Source organism: Otolemur garnettii, unplaced genomic scaffold (assembly GCF_000181295.1).
Source record: "Otolemur garnettii isolate 467f Iridium unplaced genomic scaffold, OtoGar3 scaffold00039, whole genome shotgun sequence".
NCBI lineage: Eukaryota > Metazoa > Chordata > Mammalia > Primates > Galagidae > Otolemur > Otolemur garnettii.
This window is the reverse complement of record NW_003852434.1, coordinates 6438933-6450900: the sequence shown is the minus strand read 5'-3', so window position 1 is coordinate 6450900 and position 11968 is coordinate 6438933. Positions and strand designations below refer to the sequence as shown.

General features: G+C 39.4%; 1 protein-coding gene across 1 annotated transcript in view; it reads right to left on the bottom strand.

Moving 5' to 3' along the window:
* Positions 1-11968, bottom strand: part of HPSE (heparanase) — a 72020-nt gene that overhangs the window by 6099 nt on the left and 53953 nt on the right. Inside the window, exons 10-12 of the mRNA XM_012805305.1 lie at positions 11075-11189; positions 5918-6039; positions 4343-4489 (exon numbers count right to left, since the gene is read on the bottom strand). Of these exons, the coding sequence (XP_012660759.1) occupies positions 4343-4489; positions 5918-6039; positions 11075-11189 (384 nt within the window). The remainder of the gene's footprint in view (positions 1-4342; positions 4490-5917; positions 6040-11074; positions 11190-11968) is intronic.

The following is an 11968-nucleotide window of genomic DNA, read 5'->3' as shown; positions in this document are numbered from 1 at the left end:
TGTCAAATTTTAAAGAGAGAAGAATATAGGTAATATGTACTCATCAAAAGAATTTTGGGGAATAAAACATTAACTGTAATTTCTTTCTTTCTTTCTCTCTCTCTCTCTTTTTTTTTTGAGACAGTCTCACTGTGTTGCCCCAAGTTAGAGTGCTATGGTATCAGCCTAGTTCACAGCAACCTCAAACTCTTGGATTCAAGCAATTCTCCTGCCTCAGCCATCCAAGTAGCTGAGAATAGCCACCCTAATGCCTGGCTAATTTTTCTACTTTTGAGTAGAGAAGGTGTTTTACTCCTGCTCAGGCTGGTTTTGAATGCCCAAGCTCAAGCCATCCTCACGTCTCAGCCTCCCAGAGTGCTGGGATTATAGGGATGAGCCACTTGCACCTGGCCTGTTGTCTGTAATTTCAATTTTCTAATTATAAAACATGAAATGTGCGATCAGAAAGCAATAGGGTCTGTTGAATACAGCAACAACAACAACAAAGTCACTGGAAGAACTAGGAACAATTAGCCTGAACAGAAGATAATCCAATTTCCTTAAAAATTTCGAGAGTTATCCTATAGAAAATGAGGCATTCACCATTGCTCCAGACCAGAGGTGCACAACTCAAATCCACAAGGGCCAAGGAAGTTATATATGCAAGTACAGTAGGACAGGCTTAAGATAACAGGGTGAAGTAGAGACTGTGAACTAAAAACTGAATCACCTGTCTACAGTGAATAACCCCAATTCACTTCCAGTTAGGTAGAAAAACAAGTCCGAAGTTGCTAGAGCATCCATTTTTAAAGAAATGCTAGAAATCCAGATATTTTACTAGTTATCTTTTAAAATATATATATTGGCCACACACAGTGGCTCACGCCTGTAATCCTAGCACTCTGGGAGGCCAAGGCAGGTAGATTGTCTGAGTTCACGAGTTCGAGACCAGCCTGAGCCAGAGCGAGACCCCCATCTCTAAAAATAGCCAGGCATTGTGGTGGGCGCTCTACTAAGGGTGACAAAGTGAGATTCTGTCTCAAAAAAAAAAAAAGAAAGAAAGAAAACAAACAAAACCATATATATTTATTTTCTTTTTTCTTTATTAATTATTATGCATGCATAATAGTTGTATATCTTTTTTTTTTTTTTGAGATGTAGTCTCACTCTGCCACCCTGGCTAGAGTGCCATCGTATCATCATAGCTCATAGCAACCTCGAACTCCTGGGCTCAAGTGATCCTCCTACTTCAGATTTTCTATTTTTAGTAGAGACGAGGTTTTGCTATTGCTCAGGCTGGTCTTGAACTTCTGAGCTCAAGTAATCTGCTCACCTTGGCCTCCTAGATTAGGATTATAGGTGTGAGCCACTGTGCCAGGCCAATAGTTGTATATCTTTATAGTATGTGATGTATTAACATAGGCATACAATATGAATTAATAAAATTGGGGTAATTAGCATATCCACTGCCTCAGCGATTTAGTTATTTGAAGGTATCTCCTCATTTGAGAAAGAGTCTCACTATGTCACCCTCAGTAGAGTGCGGTGGCATCACAGCTCACAGTAACTTCAAACTCTTGGGCTTAAGTGATTCTCTTGCCTCAGCCTCCCAAGTAACTGGGACTACAGGTGCTTGCCACAATGCCTGGCTATTTTTGTTGTTGTTGTAGTTGTCATTGTTGTTTGGCAGGCCCAGGCTGGGTTCGAATCCACCAGCTCCGGTGTATGTGGCTGGCGCTCTAGCCACTGAGCTACAGGTGCCAAGTTGACTAACTTATTGTTGATTATAGACACTCTATTGTGCTGTTTGTCCACCCATTGACATACTCACTTCACGTACCCTTCCCCACTGCCCTTCCCAGACTCTGATAACTGTCCACATATAAGTGAGGACACATGAGATAACAGTTGTCAATTGTTAAATGTTGACAATTATAATTATTTCTTTTTCTTAGAGACAGGGTTTCACTCTGTCACCCAGATTGGAATGCAGTGGCACAGTCACAGCTCACTGCAATCTTGAACTTCTGGGCTCAAGCAATCCTCCTACCTCAGCCTCCTGACTAGCTGAGACTACAGGCAGGTGCCACCACACCTGGCTTATTTTTTAAATATTTTATAGAGATGGGATCCTACTATGTTGCCCAGGCTGATCTTGAACTCCTGAGCTCAAGCCACCCTTCTACCTTGGCCTCCCAAATTGGTAGGATTATGGGTTTGAGCCACCACACTCAGCTTATTGACAATTAATTAAAAATTAAAATGAGTTCAAAATGCATGCCAATCTCCTCCATCACAAAAAGCGCGGGGAATCCTTCAAACCCACTTGTCTGTAAGAATGAGGTATAGTTTCCAATTTCTTCTCTAGAGAATAGAACTAAGAGCAGCAAGTAAAGACACCAAGTGGCTTGCTTTGTCCTTGCCAGAGAGAACCACCACCTTGAGAGGCTGTGTATTACAAGAGAGGGATAACTGGACAGAGCCGAAGGGCTTTAGGTAGGTGGTTTGACTAAAATGATCTCTTAAGACACTTCTAACTCTACAACTATTTATTCAATGACTTCAGAAAAAAAAAATTCCCAGCAACAGACAGATAAACCAAAAAAAAATCCATTTCAAAAAGGCTCAGAACCCTAAATAAAGAAAAGTATCTGTTACCCAAAGACACACTATCTATAAGGGGGGGGGGGATTTAAACAGCAGGAAAATGGTTAAATAAATCATGATAGTATTTTATAAAACATTCAGCCTATTAAAAATGTCTACCAAGACTGTGTATGGAAAGGCACTTGGGAAAACTTTTGATCTCCCAAAATTTTTTTCCCATTAGAAAAAAGTTATATGATCACAGTTGCAGTAAAATAAAGCACTTGGGCAGGGAATAGAACAGTGTCCCATGTTAATAACGCCTGTGTGTGGGGACAAGAATTTGAAGAAAGCATGCTTCCTGTACCTTCTCAAGTTCTGGTATTAACAGTCACTGAAAACATCATGTAGCGTTTGCAAAGATGGGAGGAGATGGTGGGAATTTTGTAAACTCTTAATTTTTTATGTTCTGATATGAGAATAGATACAGATAGATAGGAGAAACCTTAAAATGTGTACATGCCTAACTCTCAGTTTTTGGTACTCTTTTGATTATGGGCTTTTTATAAGATACATTCAATGATTGGTTTTTAAAACCAAAATGCAGGCTGGGTATGGTGGTTCATGCCTGTAATCCTAGTACTCTGGGAGGCCAGAACGGGTGGATTGCTTGAGGTCAGGAGTTTGAGACCAGCCTGGGTAATAGCAAGACCCGAGCTCTACTAAAGATAGAAAAACAAGCTGGGCATTGTGGTGGGTGCCTACAGTACCAGCTACTCAGGAGGCTGAGGCAAGAGGATCGCTTGAGCCCAAGAGTGTGAGGTTGCTGTAAGCTATGGTGATGCCACTGATTTCTAGCCTGGGGCAACAGAACAAGACTCTGTCTCAAAAAAAAAAAATATATATATATATGTATATATTATATACACACATATATACATACATATATATTATATACACATATATATGTGTATATATTATATATATGTATGTATATATGTATACGTGTGTATATATATATATATATATGTATGTATATGGACTCACTTCAAATAATCCACCTAGAAGTACGTTTTCTTTTTTTTAGAGACAGAGTCTCACTTTATCGCCCTCAGAAGAGTGTCATGGCGTCACAGCTCACAGCAATCTCCAATGTCTGGGCTTAGGCGATTCTTTTGCCTCAGCCTCCCAAGTAGCTGGGACTATAGGCGCCTACCACAATGCCTGGCTATATTTTTGTTGTTGTTGCAGTTGGGCCGGGGCTGGGTTTGAACCTGCCACCCTTGGTATATGGGGCTGGCACCCTACCCACTGAGCCACAAGTGCCTTCCTGACTGGCCATTTTCTTTTCTTACTCTAAGCAATAAAAAATTGCTATATGAGAATCAGACCCATTTCATGTGGCATTATATTTTATACCAACGAACATGCCCTTAATAGTAATTATATATAGGTATGTTTTGCTTTAGTGACTGTGTTATCAAGTCTTTCTTTCTGCAGTAAGTAATCTAAATGCATCCAGTGGATCCGAATATATCAAGTGATTCTGAACCACAAACTGTTCTTTTAGACAGCTGCCAGTCTGTGTTATTATTCCTCTGCTTTGGACTCTCAGAGTTACACCTGTACAAATAAGTTTTCACATATAAACTTCCTGCAGATTAAGAATTATAAGAACTTGACATAGTTCGCTTTTTTATTTCCTATCAAAACTCTCTATTCTGAAAACTACCAAGAATTTATTGAAAGTGTGAAATGACTAAGAAAAATGACTCACTTGGAAAGTAATCCATCAGGTCCTGAAGGTTTCATGAGATATTTGTCCACTTCTTTGTTAAATAAATGATAGGGCAACTGCAGGTACTTGGTGACGTTATGGAGGTTTATGGCATACAGAGTTAAATCTCCTTCTTTATACCTTGGGCTAAAAGCAAATAGGTTAACTCAATAAATAAAAATATTATCTAATTTAAGCAACTAAAGACTCAATGACAAATGTGATCATGGATACTACGTTTTAGCATCCATAGTGATGAGGGGACCTCTTAGTACCTTTGTTTTTATGAAAGTATCAGACCACTCAAACATGATAAAAAACATCACTCTTCACACCACTGCTTTCTGGACTAGAGCACCCTGAGATCTTTGCTTCTTGTCTGGCTGAGTTGGTAGAAAGTTAAATGATAAAATACAAATTTTATGGGGTCATGTGAATTTCTTTCTTTCTTTCTTTTTTTTTTTTGAGATAGAGCCTCAAGCTGTTGCCCTGAGTAGAGTACAGTGGCATCACAGCTCACAGCAACCTCCAACTCCTGGGCTCAGGTGAGTCTCCTGCCTCCACTTCCCAAGTAATAGGATTACAGGCGCCTGCCACAAGGCCTGGCTATTTTCTTTTGGTTGCAGCCATCATTGTTGTTTGGCGGGCCCAGGCTGGATTAGAACTTGCCATCTCAAGTGTATGTGGCTGGCACCTTAGCTGCTTGAGCCACAGGCACTGAGCCAGGGTCCTGTGAATTTCAAATTATAAACTATATTAACAGGGGCTTTTCCTCGCCTTATAAAAAGACCAAAACAAATAAGAAAATTAAATCTATTGACACTTTTTAGAATTTATCCATTCAAGCTATCTCCCCACTAATTCCTACAGGGTGTGTTCATTATCCATAGAGCTCCTAGTCTCCAGAAATGGGCAATGTCAGTGGGTTATTTGGGCTAGAATTAGTATGTTAGTATCATCCTATCAGGAATGAGAGATTAATACTAAAAAGAAGAGAAAAACCCTGAGGTTTAGAAACCTTCTTTGCTCCCTAAAGAAAGAGTAGGAGGTTACAAAAATCTCTATGGCATCTCAACTCCAGAAATCGTGGCTGCAACTTTTGAGGATATTATTGTTGGTGGTGTTTTCCTTCTTCTTTCAATTCTTCTTCCTTATTAAATTTGTCAGCTATGATGCGAGGAGATAAGTCTATTATATTGATTCACATTTATATTCACCTATAGTCCTTCAATGAATTCATTGTTCATATAAAAATAGTAACATTTTCTTACATTTATACCATTTATTAAAATTCAAGGAATATTTCCATTATAGATTCTGGCAATCGAAATCATTGTGTAAATCTTTGCTGGTCTGCAAATACTTTTATTTAAGCAACATTTTTTTAGTTAGATTTGACATCATACATACATATACCTATGAACACAAAAAACAGAACAGAAAAAAAAAGAACACAGACACATCTTAAACCCACTGTACACATGTAGATACCGGGCAAGAGAGTTTTTGAGTAGGAAGCTTCGTGCTTTAACAATTAAAGCTTGCTGATTGGTAAAGGCCAGGCTTCATGCTTACCTTTGGTTGATGTTTGTGCAGTGAAGGTATACTCGAAGTTTATTTCCAACTGGACCTTTCACACTTGCAATTAACACATGGGTGCCCACCAATTTCTTGAACAGAAGAGATAGCCAATAATCCTAGTTGTGATGGTTGGGGAGAGGAGGAACAAAAATGGATCATTACGTGTTTTGTTTATTAAGAAAATCAGTGCTAAGCAAGTAGTTACCCTAGAAAGAGTGTGATTGTTATCCCAGGGGTATTTAAATATGATTTGTCCTTTTTGGGGTGGGGATACATGTGACCACTATAAATCTGAGGGCAATGTTTTGTTTGATGCTTTTTCTCACTGGAAGACTCTATGCCCATAATTCAGAGGGCCATAGCCACTATGAGATACATTTCAAGAATGCTATCCATTGATCAGACAAGAGAGTTTAAATATTCTTGGCTATTTTATATCCAAGAATTCAAAGCAAAGCTCAAAGCCAAACTTTTAGACATACATCCACAGATAAATGAAGATAAGTAGTATTGAAAGGCAATTTCATTTAAAACTCTATAGCCTTCCTAATAAAGTAATGGATTAGTAATGATCGTCACTAGCTGTCAAGGTCAGAAAGAGACAATCAGATATTATGTTTTTCCTAATGGATGCACACAACATCATTTGTGGATAATTCTTGCAAAAAATTAAACATCTAAAAACTTGAATAAGCTCAAGCTTCTTGGTACATGACTACCAGTTTACAGGAAATACAGGTGATAGGGGAACATGCTAAATGATGTTATGGGAAAAATTTATCAAAATCCAGAATGTGGAAAGCACCATAGAACAAATTACCTGATTTCCTTAGTAAATTACAAGAGACAGAAGAATGTGGGGAGGAACTTAAATAAGAATAGATTAAGAGACATATCAAGGAAATGCAATGTATGGGCCACGTTTGGATTCTGATTTGAATAAACCAAAAATCAACAATATTTTATTTTTATTCATTTATTTTTTGAGACGGAGTCTCAAGCTGTCACCCCAGGTAGAATACCATGGTGTTACAGCTCACAGCAACCTCAACCTCTTGGGCTTAAGTGATTCTGTTGCCTTAGCCTCCCAAGTAGCTGGGACTACAGGTGCCCGCCACAACACCTGGCTATTTTTTTTGGTTGCAGTTGTCCTTGTTGTTTTAGCTGGCTCAGGCCAGGTTTAGACCCACCAGCCTGGGTGTTTGTGGCCGGGACCCTTCCCACTGAGCTACGGGAGCCAACCCTATCAACAATATTTTAAAAAAGAAAGAAAACATAAAACACTAAATAATTTGATGATCCTGAGGAATTACTATTAATAATTTAAAGTATGATAATAGTATTGTGCTAATGTTTTTACAAAGGAGATACATACTAAAATATTTATAGATAAAATAATATATCTGACATTTGATTCAGAGTAATCCCATAAGTAGGAGATGAGGAGTGGGGAGGATTATGAATTATACAAGATTGAGGCATACAGAGGGGAAAAATTAATCTTCCCTCTACTCTAAGGTCTTAGCTAGGATGGAGCTCTGTAATAAAAGACAGAAAACAAGAATAAGACAAACAGAAGTTTATTAACACGAATATTTCATATATGCATGAGAGATAACCAGGAAATGAGTAATTCTCAAAGGAGTGGCTTAGGACTATGGTTTCTATTCAACATCATCAACAAAGAACAGTATATTTTTAGACAAGTGACAAGATAAGGGGAAGGATTTCGAGTGTATAAGGGGTTGGATTGGGGGAGGCATAATAAATGAGTTGGTGATGTAGATTCCCTGGTGCCATCTCCAGACTGTGAAGGGTTTAAAGTGTCTTCAGCCACTAACCTCAGTTCTGCCAGGTAGGGAGGGGAGGAGTGACTGTAAATTTATGTCCTGCTTTTTAGGGAAATGGGGGAAAGACCGAGAGCTTTCCGTGTGCCTGCTTCTTCTCAATTGCTTTCAGTTCAAAATAATCCTTATGCCAAAGTGGGATAGTTTGGGGAAGTATATTCTTGTCTCCTACACCCCGGTGGTTTCCTTGTACTTTGTATATGATTGAAGTTTTCTATAACAAAATTTTTGTTTGTTTGTGTTTTTAGAGACAGAGTCTCACTCTGTTGCCCCAGCCTAGAGTGCCATCAGCTTAATTTACAGCAACCTCAAACTCCTGGGCTGAAGCGATCTTCCTGCCTCAGCTTCCCAAGGAGTTGGGACTATGGGCACCTGCCACCATGCCCGGCTAGTTTTTCTATTTTTAGTAGAGATGGGGTCACACTCTGGCTCTCCCTGTTGCTCTTATCAGGCTGGTCTCAAATTCCTGAGCTCAAGCAATCCTCCTGCCTCGGCCTTCCTGAGTGCTAGAATTACAGGTGTGAGTCACCTCTCCCAGCCACAAAAGTTTTCCTTAAAATCTTACTTGGTATATATCCCAGCCCTCCTTTTTAAGTAGAGGGAAAATAGATTCAATAGGACAAATAGCGTTTGTTTCTTTGCTTAAATTCAAATTTTTCACTGGAGACAAGACTGGAATCAATCAGGCATCCTCAAACTACGGCCCAAGGGCACATGTGGCCACTGAGGACATTAATCCAGCCTGCCAGGTGTTTTTGCCACCGCTGCCTGTCCTGCTTAGCAGCCGACTCGTCCCGGGGCCCGCAGTCCAGCCCTCCAACAGTCTGAGGGATAGTGAACTGGCTCCCTGTTTAAAAAGTTTGAGGACCCCTGAATTAAATGTTTTCAAAGGAGACATAACTTTAGCATAGTTCAGTAAATGGTAATTGAGGCTGGAAAGCATGCTGGCCTCAGAGGCAGGATTTGAGTGGGATTCTTTGGAGTAATACAGGACTACAGTGTGGCTTCCAGTGAATCATACAACCTCTTCTCAATTTGAACTCCTCATCTGAAAAATGGATCTAAGATGCCTGCCCTGCCACCTCACAGGACTGTCATGCAAATTCAGTGAGAACTCAGACATGTACAGTGTGGGGTTAAGGCCAATTCTCTTGGATCCTATAGGTGTCAAGGGTACCATTTACTCTTGCAAGTTTTCCCAGCTGCCTGAGAACCTTGAGGAAGAAGCATATTTAGTGAACATACAACGTGTTCTTAAGCCAAAGGTTTATGTTTGGGCCTTGGGAAGATTTGGGTAACATGATATTTACTGGTGCTATTTTTAGAGTGACAGGATAAGCTAGCTAATTTTTATACATAGTACTCAAATTGAATTTTACAAAATAATTTATCTTCCTTGTCCATCTAAGAAAAGGCCAGGGGTATATTTTGAACATTTGTCTAATGGTTTAACTCACAGATGACTAAAATACTTGGGGAAAGATACATTTCATTTTTTGGAAGCTCACTTTATTTTTAAGATTAAATCAGTTGGGTGTGTTAGCTTACGCCTGTAATCCTAGCACTCTGGGAAGCAAAGGTGGATGGATTGCCTGAACTCACAGGTTTGAGACCAGCCTGAGCAAGAGTGAGACCCCATCTCTAAAAATAGCCGGGCATTGTGATGGGTGCCTGTGGTGCCAGCTACTCGGGAGGCTGAGACAAGAGGATCACTTAAGCCCAAGAGTTTGAGATTGCTGTGAGCTTTGATGCCATGGTACTCTGAGGGTGACAAAGTGAGACCATCTTAAAAAAAAAAAAAAGATTAAATCATTTTTATTGAATCATTTCCCTACCCCTCCATTGCTGATCTTTCTTGGTACTTTTCTCATTTTATATCCAAAGCCAAAGCATATTCCCAACTCTTGATTCCTTTTAAATTTGAAGGCAAATTTCAAAACACACAAATGTAAGTTGTGACCCACATTTCATTACAAATTCTTTCAACATGGCGTTTCTTTATGATTGGGAGCTAAAATAATCTTCCATATTCGTGAGTATTTGTATATACATTAACATACATATGTAAAAATGTTTATGTCACATATCATTATTTTAATAAGTTTAATTGCTTTTATAAATCCTTTTAAAATGTCCTCACAATTTTAGTTTGTAATTTTATTGATGTTTGTTCACAAAGCATTGATCCCTAAAATATTTTCTGTTTCGTTCGAGTTAATCAAGAGCAGGGCTTATATTCTCTGTGGGACCAAGTGACCTCAGTTGTAGAACAAGTTAACTTTTCTAAGAATTTTCTTTTTTTTTCTCATTCAGCATCTGCATGAGATTTTCTAAGAATTTTGTAAAATAAACATGAATAGTATGCTCCACAAGCTTAGACCAGTACAGATAAAAAGGAATTTTGTTGGAATTTCTTTTGTTCAGGCTGGTCCCATGAACTCCAGATCTCAAGTGATCCTCCCTTCTCGGCCTCCAATAGGCTAGGATTACTGGATTGAGCCACTATGCCCGGCCAAGAACAATATTTCTAAAACAATTCATTCTTACAAGAATTAATTTGGGACACCTGTCAGAGACACCCACAAACCACAAAAGCCCAGCTTGTATTTTGGCATATGCTCTTTGGAAAATGTCTTAGCTTTCCTACAACATTTAAATAATCCCTTTAGGAACTATTTTTAGAAAATAGATATTCAAAAATGCCATTTTAGATTACAAAAATCAAGGTCATACTTCTTGAGGCTACATCTATTATTATCTCAGTGTTTAGATATATATATCTTCCAACTGGCTTTTTGGATAGAAAGGCTACATTCCTGATTTAGCACCAGATCCACTTGGAGGTAGAGTGAAAATGAGACTTTGGAGATTATTAACAGAATAGTCAATTCTAAGGCTGAAACTTAACAAATACACAGAACTGGCTAATGTAAAAGTTAAAAAATTATGACATCATAACATAAAAAGAGTTTAGAAGCTTTGGATACCGTAAGCAATTTTAACTTTGATTTACTTTGCAAAACATTTTTAATCCAAATTTGTTATCTTTTAAAATGAGTCATAAAATTTCAAATTATCCCTTAAAAAAAATACACCCCAAATGGCCCACATTTAAAAAGTTACTCCGGCCTCTTGACTTCTTCTCTTGAGACAAAGAAACATTAGAATGGATAATCTTCGCTTCCTTCCAACTCATCCTCATGTGATCTAGCTACTTACTGAGAGGATCGACTGTTCCAGGAGGTTTATGCCAAGGCCCCTGAGTACATGTTAGTCTAGAAATAGGAAAATAACGGTCACTCACAGGTAAAGGTTCGAAGTTTTCATCCACTAAGTGGTAGTTTCCGGCTCCAAACAACACTTGCCTCATCACCACTTCTATGCCCATCCGGGCTGACAGGCCCAGTTTATCCAGCCACCTGCAACACAGTGAGACCGAGCTTTTTTCAGGTTTGGAAACAAAAATCACTGAGTTGTAATTACATACTATCCTGCTTTATTCCTCTAAGTGGGAAGAATTAACAGGAAGCCAGAAGAGTGGCGTTAATTATGACCAAGTCACAGCGACTGCCAGTAGCAGCACAATCCCTCCCCCTCGTCTTCCCACCCGTCAGCATGATAACCAATCCCAGGGGACTGTCGGTCAGAGGAGTCCCTGGCTGGGTAAGAGGACTTCCACAACGCAGAGCAGACACATCCCCTCCCCTATGGACAATTCCTCCCCCTTCTGTCTTCTGCGCCCACCCCCAACAACCTCCGCAGGGTGAGGGCTGAAGGGAAGGTTGTGGTCAGCAGCGGTGGATGTGAAATAAGCAGAATCATACTGGAACTATCCTGAATACCTCTCTCCCCATCCTCCTCTGCCCTCCCTAACCTAAAGTTTTAGTTAACTGTGAAACAAACATCTCCATTCTTTTCACTACTGCTCGTGCCCCTGGGAGCATAAAAGATTTTTGCTTTATTCTGGGATTATAAGAATGAGGATGGAAGAAGAAAGAGAAGAAAACCCCTCAAGGTGAGGATACTGAACTGTTGGTGACCGGAGCCACTGCTGTAAGTAAACCAGGAGTTCCAAGCAATCAAGTTTGTGCTACTGGAGAGTGAGGTGACTTAGTAAATCTTTAAATTCACTGATGGCCCCTAGGTGTGACCCCACACTTCAGGCTCTAAACTTCTTGGGAATCTATGAATATAGTTA